General features: G+C 36.5%; 1 protein-coding gene across 1 annotated transcript in view; it reads left to right on the top strand.

Annotated features, from left to right (window-relative positions):
- LOC110451904 (heparan sulfate glucosamine 3-O-sulfotransferase 1-like) overlaps nucleotides 1-21,303 on the top strand; it is a 69,628-nt gene extending 48,325 nt beyond the window's left edge. The window contains exon 2 of the mRNA XM_021500128.1: nucleotides 17,871-21,303. Coding sequence (XP_021355803.1) covers nucleotides 17,889-18,866 — 978 coding nt within the window. The 5' untranslated portion in view covers nucleotides 17,871-17,888 and the 3' untranslated portion in view covers nucleotides 18,867-21,303. The remainder of the gene's footprint in view (nucleotides 1-17,870) is intronic.
- Nucleotides 21,304-21,715: the final 412 nt, after the last annotated feature.

The following is a 21,715-nucleotide window of genomic DNA, read 5'->3' as shown; positions in this document are numbered from 1 at the left end:
TTCTTCGTCGCGTACACTTTGAAAATCAATCCCTTCTTGTTGATAGTGTAAGTTTAACTCAATTATTTCACCCTCGTTAAAGAAATCTTTCGTCGAAAGACATTATCATTACCAGTAACTGCTTGTGACGATACACTGACATGTAAGGCTATCTTTGTTTACAATTGATTGCCCTTGACCTGGCATTTGAAGTTTGAATCTAATTGATATTTTGTTTTCTTCTGTAACATGCAGTGATGTGCCTCTGTGCCGGCCTTGGGAACAAGTTGATAATAGGAGATGTATTGATGCGACAAAAACTATGTTATCAGTTGGCGTGTTGTTATAACGAGTCACGTGACGTGAATATCATTACTATAGTGATGCGCATGAATGCTCGATGTAAACGGCATACAAATGGCTTTCAATAATTTAAATCGGCTTGCCGTTTTGTTTGTTAAAACATGAGGAAATAACTAAGTGTTTGCAAATGCCAAACCTCCGATAATACATCTTACTATTCCCGGAATCATCGTAATTGTATACTCTTAAATATATAATGGTTTTTAAATGCGGTAATGTTGATATGAATTAATGAAGCATTCATATTGACAATGAATTGCATTAAATTGAGAAAAAAGTAGTATCCTACATGTAACGTATTCAATTGACCAATTTGTAGGCATCCTACTTGCAATTTCACAATTTACTCATGATGCATGGTAAACATATGGGTGCAATATATTGCACGTTGGCCTTACTGTATACAATAACGTACAGATAACATAAAGAATCTTTATCGAGTAACCAATGACCGAAGGTTTCCCGGGTGTCATATTGTTACGTCTGGAGGAATAAGGTACTGAGCTCCGATATATAAGTATAGCTAGTCACGCCACAGCGTAGATTAGAATATAACAGCAATAGGCCTCCCTCAGTTACACCGTACTAGCAGGGGCATCTTTGTTACGCTGAACACTAACGGTCTTGCGGAAAATTGTTTATACATATTTGAATTTCCTTTTTATATTCAAATATACCGCCTATTATTTGAAGAATAACATGCAACTGATGAGCCTTTTTGTACATATAACCGATTTATAAATATGTTTTTTTTATCGTAATGATAAGTCGATAAAAATATATAAACGGCTATGTGCAAGAACAACTACTCTATTTACCGTCAGTGGTTATTTCCGGGTTTGCACGAAGTATTTCCTTTGTGCTTTATTTTTAAGCGTTTGAATTTCACTCCTTAACCAATTAAATACATTTTTGAGTTGCTAATAGATGGTAACATATCATATAGTAACTTCCTTTTCCTTTAAACGATTTCCCTTAGAACAAGATGTTTCCGTATGGCGTCACTTAAATTCGGTTTCTGATGTTGAGATGATTTTTGTAAAGCGTATTTCATTGTTGAGGGATTCATATCCTAATCGTGATCATTCGCAATTCGACTAGAAACCGAGTCTCCGAGGACACCCATTATAGGTCATTCTTGTTTCACAATCGTGAAAAAGGAGCGACCTTTCAATGGTTATTTCCATATGATACTCGCATCTCTAGGGAGCAGCCAGCTTTTTCTAAAGGCTAAAGGCAGCACAGCATCCGTGACCTCACACAGTTTAAGATGGCGCCAATCTGACCTTCCTGACACTACCAGTATGCTTCATTGTCCGAAATCACGTCAAACAGCTCTTACAGCCGAACAGGCAAATACACTGAGCTATAAACTACCTAACTTCGAATTGTACTCTTGTATCTATTCGAGTATCATTTGATTATTAACTGAATTTGTACTAGGGCTATTCCATACCGGGGAATTCTGTTCCTGGGGGATTGATTCCTTAACAAAATATACATATGTATATTTATAAAATCTAATTCTTCAAAAAGAAGAGTGTTTTAACAATTTCTTGAATTTGATTTGTCTTGTTAGTTGAGATTAAAAATGCTATTTTTCTTCATCTTCATATGTAAACGTGTACCTGTATTATAAAAACAAATAAATATAGAATAAGACTAAAACGGTACCCTCACAACCTTGATGGATGAACGATTTTAAGGAAATGTGTTATCTCCACTTTCTCAGTTGTAAATTACAAGCCCCTTCTAAAGGGGTTTTTCATGTAACTATTGAATCAACGCTTAAAAGCCTGGTGTACGTATGAGGATTGTTCAGATATATACTGACCCGTACATGTTTAGCGTTTTGATTGTAGGATATACAAGCTTTACTAAGCTCTTCTGTCTTAGAATGTCTAGTTTGTTCCTTTGTTACTTCCACGCAACTGCTAGGTCATATGAGGACGGGTGTCTAGGAAACCCCTACTGAAAGGAAAGAGTAGGAAAAAGAGGAAAGCAGAGAAAAATCACAAGTGATGCAAAGGGGACAGCATATCAATTGTGGTCTCCTCCATGTCCTCTTTGTAGAAGACACATTGGGAAAACGGTGATTCTACAAGGGGTATAGCATTAGTCGTATCTTTCTACAAGGGGTATAGCATTAGTCGTATCTTTCTACATGCAGCAGGATATATCCCCCGAACCAACACAGAGTAGATGGAACAGTGAACACGTATCAGTCTGTTTGAATGTATTACGCTGAAATTTTGACGGAAAATGTCATGACTCACTTTCCAATTTCGAAATGTCAGTGTTAACCCTTTGTTAACAAAATAGAGATGACTTTATGAAAGTGCATTTTTCTATAATTATCATCGTAACAGCTCAACGCACGAGACAGAAAGAAAATTGGCGGTTTGCCTGAGGTTTACATATCACATAATAAAGTGATTATGAAACAGTTGACATTCAAACAAAGACTGTTTCAATATACATTTCGAAGGAAATAAAATTCAGTCCACATCATTTGAATTCCTTTGTCGGCATTGTAGTTTTAACTTCTTTTCATATAATGTATATATCTATTAAAGTAATGCGTATCCAACAATCATTTGGTTGTTTGGATCCAGTGCCAATATTGAACCATACCGTCGTTAAAACCTTTGTGAGCCTAAATAGATATACTATTGGAGCCAACATAGGTCACATGACAACGTCACGAGGGACGTACATCATCAATGGAAACAGCAGATCCTTTAAACCTCGTTAATAATTAATAAATATCGATCGCCCACAGTTGTACAGGCCCGCATATTTATCATATTATAACCAGGCAATACCACACAACAGGCTAAACATTATACCAATGATGCCAAATATGGCGACGTCCTTATTGCATAATAACGTGCCTATGAGTAAGTGTCCGTTTCAAATGCGGGTATGAGTTAGATCCCAAGGTATTTTTCTTATCAAATAATATAGCCATCGAAATGGTAACATGGCTAGTGATAGCAAGTTCAGATCTCCCTTACTGCCTTATACTATTGACCAAATTCCATTTAGTATTGCCCTTAATTGAATTTTTAACGGGTATCTGCGGGAAGCTAGTTTCTTTATCCGTAATTAGGTTTCAAAAAAGGCTCATCATTTGCGGGCAAAATATGATAAAGAATGTCCTGGAGAGTTTTTGTGAACGTTCTACAAAGTATCGAACGCACTCTTTCCGAAAGGATATAGAATTTGGGTTACTTCACATAAATACAAATCTCTTATTTTCTTTAACATGGGCGCCGCATTGCATTGCTTTGTATGGATCTTTAAAATATCAAAACAACATTGTGTTTTATTGCCAGTAAGAGTTATGCGCCATTGTTTGCTTTTAGTTGAGGTATTATGTCATCTGGGTCTTTGCTATCGGTAAGTAAGGACAAGTACCGCCATTATTAGTCCTATACAAGGTTACTCACCGCCGTATGAGGCAACAATTATATTGTGACTCCTGGTGAATTTGGACATATTCTTATGTCTTCTAACGCGACATTGTAGAAAATAAACCGTATCATATAAATAGTATAACTGGTCTGTTGTTAAATCGAGATAACTACATATGTTGTATTTCTGATGGATCTGAAAACGTGCTGCTACATTTGTATTTGTCGCATTAGGAACATTGTGAAGGTCATGATGAACATGTTGAAAGTGATTTGATATTTAACAACCCTGATACCTTGCCTGATCAATATGGACGATGGTTTATTTAGGACATGCACAATATTTTTGTTCTGCATTAATCATCTCGAGCGCTCGACATTATACGTCTAGCGCTCGAGACAATTAATTTAGAACAAAAATATTGTGCATGTCTTAATGTCAACCGTAACATATGTGAGATAGTCGTGTAAAGATAACAGACAAAAACTCAAATCGGTTGTGTTGTACAATGTCCGTGTCGTATCCAGTAAACAACATGATAAAATTGCCACCTCGAATACCAACAATACATTACAAGGTCCCTTTCACCATTCTCTTACTTATTCCTTTACCTGTCTCTCTTGATGCCAGATTTAGTATTTTTTGTAGGGCTGACGTTGTGAGTTGGTCTTTCACGAGTTTATTACTGTCCTCCCGCGTTGATCATTCGGTCTTTTATTGTTTTTCGCCATATGATTTTTTTTTATAACGTCTAAGTACTTACAATGTAATATTGCCTTGAGACGATTTTTTCCCTGAGCATGTAAGGTTACATGTATTTCCTTCCATCAGAATTGCAACGTAGCAAAGTGCTATGGATAATTTTACTGATAGTGAAGTTTAAAAGTATGTTAGGAATGAGATCGGGGAGTTCATGACATTTTCCTTTTGAATTAGGTGTTCCCATTAACTCCTGTTCCATATCCAATTTCAGTTCCTTGAAGGTTGTTGGTGGAATATTTCCCATAGTCACTTAAACAGGAGCTACCTATTAAAAAGACATGTCGCTTTATCTTCATTCTGATATCAACATATCACTGGGCAAAATGTAGGCTCTGTTCGCTTCGTTTTGTGTCCGAAGCTCTTATTCCGTTCAGTGATGGTTATGCTTGTTGTCTTTCTACCACAACATCCCGCATGTGTCTCGGTCAATAACGCCCATACTTACTAAAGACCACTACGCCATTTGTCTCTGTTATCAATACCCACCGGAGTATCAGATAGAACCGTATATAAGATGTCGTTACACAGCCGTTGGCCTGTGCCAATACACATGGATAACATACCCAGTATTGCATTCATAACGAAAGTGCAGACTTTATTCCAGAAAAACATTAATAAAGGCTCATAGGAAAGCGAATAGTTTTGGCCAAATACGTGCAATCCATGATCTAGTGTGTAGGTCGATGCCAGTAAGTCCTACAAGGGCATTTCTTAACAAGGCTTTCAGTAATGAACTCAATCCTAAACTTGTTCTTGCTTCCCTCTTATTGAAATACAAACTAGTGAGCGTGTTGTGGTAGATCGACAAACATAGCCAGCGTTTAATCAGTCTCTTGATAAAATCTGTCTTGTGACAATGTGAACATACCTGTGTAATGGAAGTTATATACAGTGAATATATACTTGTAAAATATAGAATGGTTTCACTTACGCAATGAAATGGCTGCCGCCATTATTGCCATGTTTTTATGCTAGTATTTAATGGACATAATATTGCAACATCTCGAAGAGCCGATGCCCTAAAAATAGGATAGTACATGTATATACGATGTTTACATAATTCTTGATTATAAACTACAATATCAAATAAGTGAAAGTTTAATATGACTTCACACATGCATGCATCTTACACAAACGTGTTCATCTGATGTTGTCTCTGCGTCTCCCGGTCTCACTTGTTTTTATTTTCGTGTGTTTTATGACGCTTCATGTTGCTTTTCCGGTTGATTTGACGGCCTCAATGTATGTTGTTGTTGTTTCTTACTATCATTTACCTCCAAATGTGTACTTTGATGTTGGCGCTTTTTTTCCTCTCTTTTTTTTACCTTTCCGATATCAAAGTATGCATGGATCGGTTCTAGAATCAATCAATCATACCTGGTTAGAGAGAACAATGCGTGGCTGTTGTCTAGAGCAAGTTATATAAGTATCACTGCACTCTGTGATATAAGGGCATTTTTGGCAATGCCATTATTAATTGTGTAACGCTTTTTACCTTCCAATAATTATGCATGTCCTTGAATATTTTTTACATGTTCGCCATCACACCTGTAATTACAACACCACCATGATAAAAGTACGAAAAATGCCTCTATGTAGCTGGCTTGTTATCAGCTACCCAATTGCATCGGATCATCGTCTTCTTTATCTATAAAATATTTAAGACCCGTGGTACATTATCCCCTCCTTTTTCGTCGCTTACAATGGTAGTTTCGCCGCAGCCATGTACTGTTCATGTATCGCAGTCGAGAAACCCCTATAAGAGATATAATACGTATTGACGTTGGTGCGTGACAATTCGACCTTCCCACTCAACTAGTTTTCATCCAAGTATTGTCAGTTACCCGATAGATAAAACTGTTCAAGAACTGTCAGCTTAACGCATCGCGTACATGTTGCCCCCCTCCTGGATTTGTTTTACCAGAGGTTTTAGTTGAATAATTCCGAGCCTTAACCTGAAACACGTGTAGCAGAATTATCTAAACCCTTAAAATAATAAGATGTTTGAACCAATATTTCAGTTATCAAATCGTCGATCATACAGAAATGATTCGCTGGTATTGTTAAATTTGTGCTCTGTGATTTCCTGTTCGTATAAACAATATTGATTGTGAGTTTGTCATTTTGCTGTCTGACCTTGTGAGAGCACCTTGTTCGTCATAACTATGTAAGAGCAATATCATTCTGTAGAGAATGATGAGATTACACAGTCGCATTAGTGGAGAGGAAGAATACGAGGGGTATCCGAAGTATTGCAATGGGAGGGACAGATTGACACGATGGAGTGTAAATTGGAGAAGCAGATTAATTTTGGATTGTTCAATGTTTTTAAAGCAATCATTAAACACTGCCAGTCATGTAGATAATGTTACGTATAAAAACAATATTTCACCAGCATATTCATTGTTTTGCACGTGAGTGAAGTGATCATTGTAGAGATATGTAGACAATGACAGTTTGTAGACAAAAAGTCATTCCATCAGGCGAGTAAGCTACCCTCCAGAGAAATCAGATAATCAGCAATGGCAGAAATGGAAATTAAACCTGTCGTAAGTCAGACGTATGGCCTGGCTTTCTGACATAAATGCGTCCTATAAAGCCGTGGTGAAGAGTGCAACGTACATCATACGACAATAATCCTGTCAGAATGCAACGTTCATCATATGACAATAATCCTGTCAAAATGCAACGTACATCATACGACAATAATCCTATCAGAATGCAACGTATATCATATGACAATACTCCTGTCATTTTTGACGAAAATAGTGAGTACAGTAGTAAATATTGCTATAAATCAAATACAATAGATCAAGCTGAAGATGATCAACATAAAACTCATGTTTAGTGAGTTATACGTTTTTGAATAAAATATTTCCCTTGCAAATAGTTCTTGAAGTTCAAAATATTGAAATTTTAAAGGTTGATACATAAATGGCCTACAAAACATTCTTAAATCTTGAAGTTCTAACTACATTAAAGGAAAGATAGTGTTGGTTTCCTGAAGCTTCATTTCAAAATTTGGATGAATATTGTGATTTATTTAAAGGAGTATATATATAATTGATTTTTTATTGCATTTTTTCTACAAGGATATAGATATGAAGGAAAGAAAGTATACTGTATTGCTAATTCTTAATAACGCAACGTCAAGGCTACATGTATAGCAACATGCGGGATATGACAAAATAACCCTTGAATATTCTCGTTGTGAAAATACTGGTTGACATAAAATATAAATCTAATATTGACTTTGCTTGCGTTCTCTTGATACAAGGTTGTATACAAAGCTAAGCAACCTTTTTTTTTTATTCTATATACAAAAATGTGATAATGTTGGTTACGATTGCGTTTGCTGTCGATGGCAGTTAAATTGATAAAAACAAATTCAGTACTCGTGCTCCTATTTCAATTACATGTATAACCCTTTATTCACATATAACATTTATTTCAACTTTTAAAAATCAATCTTGAGTAACTGGTTTCTTTCAGGCCGTGATGGAAACTGCTAGCTGACAGTGTGTCGGTGCCGTAGGTTATTGAAATTAAATCAATGTAGGCATACTCATCAGTCCTACGAAAATAGAAAATACAGATGTAGCACCTCCATGATGGACGTTTTGACCCAGCGTGTTACCTCCATGTAAAATAACTCAACCACGATCTGGATCAAATCGAGTGCATGAAATCATCCAGAATCGACAAACTGTGATACATTATACTACAGTTGTGTAATACCGAAATGCGATGGCATTGCACATTGTAGCACTTAACCATTGGCCAATAATTTGTTACTAATATCTATTTTATTATTAAGGCTTTTTTGGTAATGGCTGGGGTATAGTCATGCTACACAACAATACTTTTACTAAAATGACAATAGTTACATGACATTTGAGATTGTGGCTACCATCCCTACAGAGAATGTTGGCGGCATCGATACTGGCGTTATTGTCCACGTGCCAGTAAGTATGACGATCTATAAAGCTGTATAGGAAATCTAATGGAGACGCTGGTTGTTAACCGATGATTTTCTCAAAACTCTTTGTATTACAAATATAATATCACCAACTTGATTGTCGTTTTTTCTTTCAACTTTGTACAGTATTTCTTTTATAATTTAAAGAGAACGCAGCTGCTTTATACTTTGAGGTTCATTCAAAAGGTAGTAACAATGTCCACATCTATTCGTCTATTATTTACAAAAAAATGTAAAAATTGGCTAAAATGTGATTTTAAGGCAATGATTATGTCAACATAAGGAAACCTTGATAAAAAATAACTAATCCCTTTATAAATGCATGTCACATCGTCACCTCCTGATGTATTTCAAGGAAACAGTTAGTTTCCCTTTACCCAGTATGATCGTATACTTACGAGCCCATGTTTGCCGCTGTACGTTTTTAATTAGTTATTTCTGCTAACGTGCATGGCTCGTTGTAAAATTAAAAAGTCTCTTTTTTTCTTTTCCAAAATTAAAGAATTTTGAAAGGACTGCAAATGATCTATATCTCCTCTGTGTTGCAAGTATCATGTATTGTATATGTATGTAAACCAAAGAAACAGACTTTCTGAAACCTTGTGCACGAGTTGGCCGGGGGACTGAACTGTTAGACTGAATGTTTCCTTGTGTGTGTGTGTGTGTCTAAGTTGCGTTACAAAGACTTTTATCTTTTGATTGACCTTATTCTGAGGACTGAGAACTGTATGTGACCTTTGTAAAGGGTTGTCTTGAGAATAAGGACTGCATCTGACGTTGTGTTAGGGTTTGTCGGAGACCTTTAGTTTCCGAGACTCCATGTTGTCTTGCGTCTGATGTGAAGACTACGTGTTATTTGATGTCTGGGTTTATTTGAGGACAAGGGTTGCATAGACTTTCTGTTACTTTGTGTCCTGGTTTGTCTGCAGATCGGGGTTACGGGGACTACCGAGTTGGTATATTCTTGCCGTAAATAGGGCTATAAATGTCAAATGTATGAAGTACATATATTAGGTGGGCGATAGCTCCGTAATAACGAGTTTAAACGCACAAGTTTGTGCGGAAAGACTACATTTGCGTCGATATCTATGTCCTGTAAAGGCGAATTCATGTTTAGATTTTAATTCGCGATCGACATTTAGTTTCTTGGGATAGATTAACATTGTGTCGTGTAGCACGAACCAAAATTCGTTAGATCCGCGCCGTGTTCGGTTCAAGAGTACTTTTTGAAATGATATCAAAGAGGACGATAATAATTGTATTGGCATAAAGACTAGGCAAAGCTTCCTTATAACTATACTAGCAACACGTCATTCCTGATTTAACTCTCCAAAAAACTGACCCATAAAATATGTAAGACACGCATTTCTTTTATCAGGTTATGTGTGGTACATTGTATAGCTTGTACGACCATTTAACTCTTTTTATTGATTCTAATCGAAATGTCTTTGAGTCATTCAAGTCTATACATTAAAGTCAAACACATCAGTACAATAGACGTAAGAACATACCAGAACGTGACAAAATTGCACTCCGGGCTCATTTTGATGTCTTTTCTGACGATTTAACAAACTGGTGTTTTTTGTGTGATAATTTGTGGGTTGCATGGCTGCGGATACTTTTGTAATGGTCAACAAGAACGTCTACATACCTACGCAATACCATACATATATAAGGTCATCATCGGACAATGTACATGCATACATGTATACCACCAGTGTCTTTCCCGTACGTACAAAAGTTTTTATCGATATTTTACTTGTTTACCTAAACACTAAATGTGCAAAGGCCCACCTTGAACAAGAAGACGATAGTGAAAGATTGCTCTAGATTTATATGACAGCAAATGCTTCGTTCACGTTAAATAATGTCCCCAAACACTAGCAGTTAATGTAAACACAGCTCAGATAAAGAGAATATTTTTCTCCGTTGATTCATAGGATTGTTAGTCGTGCACACGACTGCTTCAGTGATGTTTCCGTATGCGTATAGGACGTTCTATGCATTAAACGATTTATGTGGTCATGAAGGATATCCGAAAGTAAAAGAAAATCCTGTAGGTGCTTTATCTCAAGATATATATATTACTGTACGTCTCGTTTTCCATAAAACTAAATTCGTTGCTCATCGAACGTCTTCAAAAATATTGTAACTGCCGTCTTCACAAATAACTATAGCTCAAAAATAATAAAGAGATGCATTATATTTCTAACCGATTCATTTTTTTTATTTCGAGTTCTACTGCAAACGGAGCAACTCTCGTATACAAGTTGCGATGGTTTGGTACCGAACATTATAAAGGAACATGTCTAGAAGCGACTAATGTATTACATATGTACAATAAAGGCCAACATGAGTAAATAATTGATATTAACAAAGGGAGACATTACCAAGACAACGTTATATCTAAACGCAGTAGAGGAAAACATATATCACAGTAGTTAGCTTTTGCAATTATTCAGAAGATTGATTTTGGTCCTAAGCACATGTCAGATAAAAATATCATGGTTGCACATCAGGCGCCTCATTCAAAAACTCGTTTGTTTATTTTATCTTATTAACTCCATTTATATAAACCTTATTTATATTACAACAAATGTAAACATGTCACATACGTAGACGTAAATCAACTTATACTGTATTAACCACTCCTGTTGGCCTGGATGTTGGTGTGCTGGGGTCTTAATTTGGGAGGAAACTGTGTACTCAGAGAACCAACGTGGTCGGTAAGCGTACCCCATACCTTGTAACGTCCGATATGAGAATCGAATGGTGAAAGGCGGTTGCGCTGTTCACTGCACCAACCGACCATCTCAATTATTTCCCAATACGTATACAGGATGTGTCATTGTTGTTATGTTTTAATATGTGCCGATCAATGGCTGTTAAGTAGAGCAGCCATGCATGTCATATTTAACAATTTTCATAAATATCACCGTGGCATTTCTTTGATGTACAATCGACATGTAAATGTCATTTTGTAATTCCCTTATACATGTTGATAATATTGCGGCATGTCATTATTACAACATCATCACCCACTCCGATTTATATCACCTGATGAACATGTACTATATATTCTATACATTTAAACGTTATAAAACACGAAGCACCATACAAATATACAATTAGCAGTGACCATTAATGCCTCATACAGAAGAAAGATTAAATCTTCATATGTATAAGATATTTCTCAGTATCCTATTTTTGGAGCGACAAGTACTTATGGTCAACTATATTGGCCTGCCCAGTGCGCACGTATATGTACATGTCATGTAAGTTAAGGGATGGGAGGCAATAATTCGGAAATAAAAGGGCGTTGTTAAATACGAGCACAACAAATTCTGTATAGATATATATGTCCAGTGGAATCTGCTCTTCAATTTTATTAACACAACCTTACTGTGATATGTGAATCAATAAATTCATATATTCTATGTATTATTTTAAACAGGAACTATCCTCAACATATTAGCCGCTTTTCTATAAAACATATCCAATCAAAGAGTAGCTGCACTGCGAGCTCCTCAACATAATTTATTCCCGAGGTTATTTTGAAACATGCTTCATGGCAACACAAAATTACATTCATTTTTATCGGCAACAGTCATATCAGAACAAATAGGTGAGTTAGGTAGAGAGAAAAAGCATTTCCACAGCCTCTCTGGAGAATTTCTCAGACGTGTCGGCTGCACTCCTTCAGTATTATTGAATTCAGTAAATTAATAGTATGTGCAGCGTTGGAGTTGTACTTGATTTGTTTGACTGCATATTTGTAAGCGACTCGAACAGATCGTTCCTGTGATTATACAGGCAGTTATCAGATCGTACCTGTGATTATACAGGCAGTTATCAGATAGTTCCTGTGATTATACAGGCAGTTATCATATCGTTCCTGTGATTATACAGGCAGTTCTCAGATCGTTCCTGTGATTATACAGGCAGTTGTCATATCGTTCCTGTGATTATACAGTCAGTTATCAGATCGTTCCTGTGATTATAAAGGCAGTTATCAGATCGTTCCTGTGATTCTACAGGCAGTTATCAGATCGTTCCTGTAATTATACAGGCAGTTATCAGATCGTTCCTGCGGTTATACAGGCAGTTATCAGATCGTTCCTGTTATTATACAGGCAGTTATCAGATCGTTCCTGTTATTATACAGGCAGTTATCAGATCGTTCCTGGGATTATACAGGCAGTTATCAGATCGTTCCTGGGATTATACAGGCAGTTATCAGATCGTTCCTGCGGTTATACAGGCAGTTATCAGATCGTTCCTGTAATTATACAGGCAGTTATCAGATCGTTCCTGCGGTTATACAGGCAGTTATCAGATCGTTCCTGTAATTATACAGGCAGTTATCAGATCGTTCCTGCGGTTATACAGGCAGTTATCAGATCGTTCCTGCGGTTATACAGGCAGTTATCAGATCGTTCCTGTTATTATACAGGCAGTTATCAGATCGTTCCTGCGGTTATACAGGCAGTTATCAGATCGTTCCTGGGATTATACAGGCAGTTATCAGATCGTTCCTGCGGTTATACAGGCAGTTATCAGATCGTTCCTGCGGTTATACAGGCAGTTATCAGATCGTTCCTGGGATTATACAGGCAGTTATCAGATCGTTCCTGCGGTTATACAGGCAGTTATCAGATCGTTCCTGTTATTATACAGGCAGTTATCAGATCGTTCCTGGGATTATACAGGCAGTTATCAGATCGTTCCTGTTATTATACAGGCAGTTATCAGATCGTTCCTGCGGTTATACAGGCAGTTATCAGATCGTTCCTGTTATTATACAGGCAGTTATCAGATCGTTCCTGTGATTATACAGGCAGTTATCTTTGAGATTGTGAAAGAATAAGGATAGTCATTGTATAGGGATTCACAACAAAATCTACAGGAAATTGGAAAAACACGTCCGTAAGTCATCCGGATTTATTTTTGTCTGGAACAGAACTTTGGGAGCGACAAGTACATACGGTCAGATACTATAAATGAAGTATGCCCAGCGTGCACTATATGTACATGCCGTATGTGCCCTAATATAGTAACGGAGGGGCGAGACCTCGGAGAAACGTTTAGCATGGGAAAGTGCGATCGCAATGCATTTTATATACGCTAATACTCGATGATTTATGGGAATGCAGATATGTACATGATATGTACTGTATACCTAAATAAAGATATATTTGTATTTGTACCTTTACCAAAAATATATTTGGGTTTGATATTTGACAACAATATATTTTGGCTTTAAGAAAGGACAATCCTCTCCTCTGCCTTTCTAAAGAATTCCCATTAATAACAAATGAGGAAGTTTGTGACTTCAATAATTGTTTTCTCTAACAATTTCTTATAGTTATATATATTTATATTAATAAATAGTCAATTATATTATTGTCAAACTGAAAACCTGACTCCCAATCATAGGTCAGAACTGATCGAAATTCTCAGTTACGTACCAACCCAGTTCGTTCACATGAGTTTTCCAGTATCCTGTTGCCTGACAATGCGTACTGACGTTGTGCTGTCCCGGTATAGAATAGAGAAACAACGGTTAGTTTAAAAATTATGACTTTGAAAATAATGTTGAAACATAACAGATGTCGTTGTGTTTCCCGAATCCACGTAGTGTCCCGAACCACTTTTAATATACTCGAACCCCATGGATCATAAAAGTGACATGCATTTAACTCTGAGACTGAGAGATATAAGTATAGTCATTATATAAAGATTCGTAACAAAATCTCCGGGAAATTGGAAAACACGTCCGTAGATCATCAGAATGTATTTTTGTCTGGAACGAAAAAGTACATAGCGCAACAAAAATAGAAATGCCGTGTTTGTCTAAATATAGGGACGAATAGGAAAGATTTGGGAATTAATGAGAAAATCGCATTCTTTGATGGCTTTGGTCCTTCAATACATGCTGTCTGAAGCATTCTTTGGTGGCTTTTGTCCTTCAATACATGTTGTCTGAAGAATGTGAATTTGCATTCTCCTCAGTCTTTTGCGTTGTAATAGATTTTCAGCAGCATTGTTGTCCACCTTTGTTGGGAACGACAGTAATATCGATAGTTCCATTTTTGTTGTTGGCAGACGTAACCAATAATCGTTAATAATCTAGAATTGCAAGAGATTTTGGGATGACAACATCAGCCAATGAGAGTTAACCCCCTTAGCACGTGCGTTCATATTATCGGACTAACTACCTTTTATATGACCTGAGTAACCAAGCTCGCAGTTTCATATTACCGGTCGAGATATAGGAAATCACAGTCGACTGGTTCAGCAATGAAATCAGCACTCAAAAATAGTCAACTTGATTGATTTATCGTATGTAATAATGACATATACTTAATTTTGTGTTCACATTCGGCTATACCAAGCAAGTAAACGAACATATATAAGATTAAACGAAGTGAGTGATGTTTAGACGCTGAAATTACCAAAGCAACAACCTTATGAACCCGGTCAATAATTGATGGCGAATCACGCGGCGGAGAGAGTGCCTTCTATACGTGGGAGGTTAGGTTTCTGTGTGATCCTCACAAGATATGTACATGTAATATCTCCTGCTAGATACTAATTCGGAATTATGAAATTGATGCGTCTGGGCACAGAAGTTTCTGTCTCTGCTGCAGTCTGGCCGCACGAACACTTACATACGAATATTTAGTGTTGGCATAATGTTTTATCAGTATGTTAGGGAAATGTCCATGCATCTTTGCCAGAACAGTAAAAACAAAGAGTTATGAACATTTATATGGAAGAAAAGTAGATATATCAATGGTATCATACGGTAGACCCAACAATTCATTTTAGTTTTGTGAGCTGTTTATTTCTTACAGATATGGCAAAACCAACAGTTCATTAAAAATATTAAAGCTATTAAATTCATACCAATGTGATAGAAAACAATTATCTAAAATTGGTCATGCCTACAATATATTGGTAACGCCAACAATTTTTCCAAAGATTTAGAAGTCAAAAGCTGACAATTTTCATTAACATAGGAAAGCTAACAATTCATACAAATGTTGCCATGCTAACAAGTCCTACAATATGTTGTCAAGCTAAAAAGTCATACAAATGTTGTCAAGCTAACAAGTCATACAAATGTTGTTAAGCTGATAATTCATACCATTGTGATCAAGCTAACAAGTCATACAAATGTTGTCAAGCTGACAATTCATACCATTGTGGTCAAGCTAACAATTCATACAGATATACAATAGAAAGATGATTAAATGCGTGATAGCGTGCAATTTAATACTCTTACATAGATAACTAATATGAACCTACACCGCAAGGCGAGTCTGCCAGAGTCTAATCTCGGCAGCCGTCAGTACATGTATGATGTCGTCAAATTGTAGGGTTTCGCATTTTTGTTGTTGTCAATCTGATGCCATCAGCGTCTGGTCATAGCAATAATCTGAAAACTTATAAATATTTAAGTGTATTAATACACACCCGGCCAAGTATCCTGTTGAAACTGGAATTAATCATCAGGATGCAAGGGGTTCCGGATGGTTCAAGAGATGCACCCAGAGATGATTATTATTTGTTGTAAAATCTACAAAAATCCCTGTTATAAACACAATACTAAGGTGGCTAGGGATGAATAGTTGTTGATATAAACAAGTTATAAGACTACACAACTGAACATCCTGATATGGAGCCAATAAGATGAACATTCTATTATGAAGTCTATGTATGCATATGCATATATGGAAATATGTAATATCGAAGTTTTACTTCATACATAAACAATACACGTATCAAACGTGTCGAAACGTTTCAAGACAGACAGTCATAGTCTAAAAAAGAGGACCAGTCGGTCTCAAAACGTTGCGAAACGTTTAATACATAAAGTTTTGTTTTGTGTACAACCTCGGTATTATATTTGGACTCCTCGGTCGTTTTATTCTGAAATTTTAGCGAAATATCAGCTCAGGAAATTGACAGGAAAAATATACCAAGTGAAAAACAGCATGAATACTTACACTTTTTACGCTCTCTGCTGCCCAGTTCAGTAATTATCGAGAAAACCAGCTTATGTTTCAAGTAGAAGGGCAACGTTATTGACTTTTTCCCTAGTCCACGTCAATGTTCGAGGTCAAGACCAGTCAGTCCAGACAAATAAATCCTTCATGAAGCACGTGCTAGTTATGCGAGCTAAAAACACATATTTACATGTACAGGCGCAAATGTTCGTGCGGTGGAGGGGCTGGGGATAAGGGATATCATGTCGTCAAAATATCAGCCAGTAAAAACTTTACTACAGCATGAATGTTAAGCACGCATTTTCGGGATAATCTACAGCTCTATTGTCCAACAAATGGCGTGTTCACGTGCTATTAATGTTTCAATGAAATTGAGGCAGAATAAGGTATCTTGTCAAGTGGTTCTCAGATTATCCCCCATCATTTACAGCTATGGCTCCCGTTTTAACTGAGAGCGACGATCAGCTTGCCACCCGTTAAACAGCCTCGTGAAGAACAGCACGGGCTAAACAGTGACGTCATAAAAGGAAAATGGCGAAAATTAATATGCCAAATATGCTTTTGTTTACAAATATGACTACTGTCGCTAGAGTTGTGACTGAAAGGGATTGGAGAAAAATATGTATCTCCTACATTAAACGTGATACAGGGAAAGGGTCGTGTATATCTGGTATTCTTGTTTTGATATGATAACCGGGTAGAAAAGGTTGGTCTGGAATAGGTTCTGCTTTGGGCAGTCATACATTGCTCTGCTTACCTTTGAGTAGTCCATAATCTGTGGACATTTTCGTGATAATATAAACCCTTACAAACAAGCATTGCACGATGGTTCACAGACACGAAATAGTGTCCGTGTATAAGGGTCCTTTAGAAGCGGGAAATGGTTCTAGTACTGTAAGGATGTTTGGTGATGCCATGCTTGTCAGGTTATTGTTATAACACTTATAGGATTTTTGGGGTTAACAAATTAAAAAAAACCACCCAATTATTAATACATGTACGTTGTACAGTCTATATATATATTCTTCAACCTCACTTCCTTTAATTTTCTTTACACCAAGGACCAACAGTGCACAACCATTCCGGAAGAATTATCTTTACAACTTTTCTCCTAAGATTGAATATGAGAAATATTTTGACGTTCTCGACAAGGGAGAAATAGGACTGATCTTCGAACTAGCTGTTTCACTTACGTCTTTACCTTTTATTTTCCAATCAACTTAAGGTTGATATGAAAGGAAAGTTCGAAAAATCCTATCAAACTCATCGTTAATCCGTGAAGTTATGATCACTTACAATCACAGATCGCGTGAGATTTGTTTTCAGATTATCATGAACTTTTCTTTTGTACTTTTCAGATTTCCCGCCGATGATCAATGGATGACACAGCGCATGTGCCTTTGATAGCAGACGATATGAAGTTACAGCAGGCCACGTGTTGCCACAGAAAAGTCACGAGGTTAAAACTGATTGGAATTTGTTTCATATGCACATTAACAATTCTCTTCATAACAAAAGCCTGTATCACTCGACGGTGGCCTGACAGAACATGTAAGTTTCCGTCAACTAATTACCTAGTTAATGATAACCGGAAACGAAGACTACCTCAAAGCATTATTATTGGAGTGAAAAAGGCGGGAACGGGTGCATTGCGGCATTTCTTAGATCTACACCCGGATGTTATAACAGCAAGCAAAGAACCAAACTTCTTCAGCTTCCGGTATGAAAATGGATTCGATTGGTATAACAAATTGATGCCCCTTTCCAGAGAAGGACAGATTACTGTCGAAAAATCGAGTAATAATTTTCACCATGAGCAAGCTCCTGGACGAACGTTTGAATTCAACAGTACAATTAAATTGATCGTTGTTGTTCGAGAGCCTGTGGAGAGAGCGATTTCAGATTATACTCAACGTGTTATAAATAACCGGAGTCGTAGAAAGTTCGAGGATTCTGTGTTTAACTTCCGGACAGGGGAGATAAATCGAGAATATATATGTATCAGACCTTCTCTGTATCATACAAATTTACAACGGTGGCTTAAGTACTTCCCAATGAGTCAGATACATATTGTAGACGGTGAAAACCTCAAGAGTAATCCATATGAGGAAGTATACAAAGTGGAGGAATTCCTCGGATTGTCTCATCAAGTGAAACGGGAACAGTTCGTTTTTAACGCCACTAAGGGTTTCTTTTGTTTCCGAACCAGCTCGATGGTGGAGTGTCTCAGGGACAATAAAGGGAGACAACACATTCTTATTGACCCGGAATTAAAAGACAGACTAAAACGGTATTTCCGGCCATTAAATGAGCTGTTCTTCAGGCAGATAGGACAGCGTTTTGATTGGTCTTAAAATAGGACTGTATATAGATAACAGTTTATATTATATATGAACTATAAACAATTGCATATTTCGCACTTGCGCATTAATTACATGAGATACAAATGTGATACAAATCATTACATTCACACCAAATTATGTGTTACTTACTTTGTATACGCATTTATCGTTTAAGGAAGAAATTGTTCATTTATTAAATATTAGTCCTTTTAGCCATGGAAAGAAATTCGATGGCACAAGGAAACAATGCCAATGAGTTTTAAGCATTCTCTATCTTGATTTAAACATATTTTATTGTCGAAACAGACAAATGGATGAGAGACAAGTTTAACAACTTACAGGCTCTTATCCACGAATACATCATATGCATTACATTTACATCACGTGACGTACTATGCACACAGAGATAAATTTACGAAAATTATAATGTGGTAGATGTATTTTGTATTATCTATCTTGATACTGCTCTAATCGAGTTCCTTGTACTACAACACAACATTTCAGAAGGGTTTTTGTTTATGTTGACGCCATATTGTATACACAAAAACTGTTTTGACAGGTATAGACCGATAATACATTTGAAAATGTCTACAGATATGTATCTATATTTGTCTGAAATTCCTTTCCATAATATTGCAATGATGCCAGTCATTGCCGTGTAATGTGGACAGTTCCATTAACTGAACATGTACATCTGACGTCACAAAAAATGCGTGATTAGTGCGCGGACATCTAAAGACGTATTAGTCCGAACAATATATCCATGCTACAATATAGCTATGACGTTAGATCAAGAAGTTCGCAAATGTACGAACTACTAGCTTGTTGTTTTAACTCCTCCCCAGGTATGTTTTATTAATAATTTACAACATGTACGTAAGGTAAGTATCAACATGGTATACATGTTTATAAGCTACATACGCTGTTTGCGTTAAAAAGGTGGGCGTATCTATACATACAAGAATATATAACATGTACAGACACAGTAGTAACATGTATATGACACGCATTGTAAAGTTATTAACAGACATACGAGTAAGTAAGTACTGATCTTACACATTGTACCACTATGGCCATTAAATTCTTTATATATTTATGGTAACATACGCATCGTAATGCAGACAACTTAACAAAACATGTTCTACTGTAGTTCTGAAATAATATGAACATGCAATGCTAATGCTTGTAGGTTAAACTTAATAAATAATATTTTATTCCGAAAATGATATGGAGAAACATATTTAATTTCGTATTTTCTTTCCTTATGTTGGTAACAAAAACCTTCAACCTTCAATTTCTTGCCTCGCTTCTTTGACAATTCGTTGTTCCAGCCGTTGCAGAGTACACAAATGTGTCCGAACTGACGTTTTTACGAAGTCGAATATTCTAAAGCTACTACTAAACTCAACTCACATACAGTGCATGTTTGTTTGGTTTTTCTAGTCGCTAAAAGTAATGGTGCTACTCAACTCGGCCGCAGAACCCTCACAAATAGAATACCTAGCATGCTGGCTGTCCATTCCACGCTTCCCGGTACTCAATAGAAGTGCTACTACATCTCGCTGGGTCGTCGAAGGGAGGCTTAATATACTCCAACTTAGATTGAATGATAATTCACTTAAATAACTTCATAACGAAACTCGCGTAAGATGTTTTTTTCGTCTAATGTTCCTTATTTTCAAAAGTATTTTTCAACTGTTTTTTTCCGTCGAGAATGAGAAATCATCATAATGCCGTTTAGCGAGAAAGGTGCAATTCTATGGTAAACTTATAATATTGGAACAGCTAGATAGCACGTTTATGTTTTCCCTTCCCACCCTTGACATTTGGCAAACTACGAACCTATGTTTGTAGCTAATACTATTTCTTTGTGAAGTGCAAGTGTTAATGACAGGTTGCGTTAATAAGAGGTATAAGTACACCACAGAATACAATGAAAGCTTCATAATTACATGACTACCATTCTCTGAATTGGCAGTCTGTGTTTCTATCAATAAAGCCGGGCAGTTTCACTATTGAGATGTTTTGCCTGTAGAGGCACTCACGTCAGTCGGCAACATCAAAGTATTTGTTAGTGGTGTTCAATTATCTTCCGCGGTTTTATGCCATTACATAAACCCAATTATTAAACACTTGTTTTAAGTGCACTATTGTTTCAGAACATTGTCCTGGGATACGAAAGCGGTCTCGCTTTAGTACAGACAGCTATCGTAACCGTGAAAAACACTTGAGACCAAAGTGTACTCAACAGAAATATTATGTAGTAGATAACTTTTTATTATAAATTTGTGATAATTTGTCGTATCTAATCACCTCAGATTGGTGTCTTAAGTTTGTGTTTTTAAATCGTACACACCTACATATTTAGCTATATGTTTAACTATATGTTGTTTTGTTAAAATGTACTATAATAGTACGGATATCATTTTTTTTAGACATAATAGATTATCTTGAAATAAATTGTTGTGTTTTGTTTCTTCATTATATCGCCTATATAATGCTTCGGAGCTGTGGACGATTAGCTTGGTTCTGAAAATGATTGCAACGGGCTTTGGGAATGCATATTTTCAGTGCTCAGTCCGACTGTGTATGACCGAGGTGAGGATAGGTACCAACACCTCATCGAAAAAGAAAAACGTTATTGAAATAGGTCGTTGGTAAGTGAAGTTAGTAATAAAACGAGGAGAGGGGTATTTCAGTGTTTTTACTGTAAATCACATCATGATTACTGACTGTTCGACTGATACTCAAAGAGCACACTGAACAAAAAACACAGCCATTAAGTATAATTAACTTAGAAGGGTATCAGATAGTGTATCGAAGTATTTCTGCTACATCTACGATGATATGACCTTGTTAAC

This window comes from Mizuhopecten yessoensis, unplaced genomic scaffold, assembly GCF_002113885.1.
Source record: "Mizuhopecten yessoensis strain PY_sf001 unplaced genomic scaffold, ASM211388v2 scaffold6285, whole genome shotgun sequence".
Classification (NCBI taxonomy): Eukaryota; Metazoa; Mollusca; class Bivalvia; order Pectinida; family Pectinidae; genus Mizuhopecten; species Mizuhopecten yessoensis.
The sequence above is the reverse complement of the archived record's forward strand: the minus strand, read 5'-3'. Positions and strand labels throughout refer to the sequence as shown.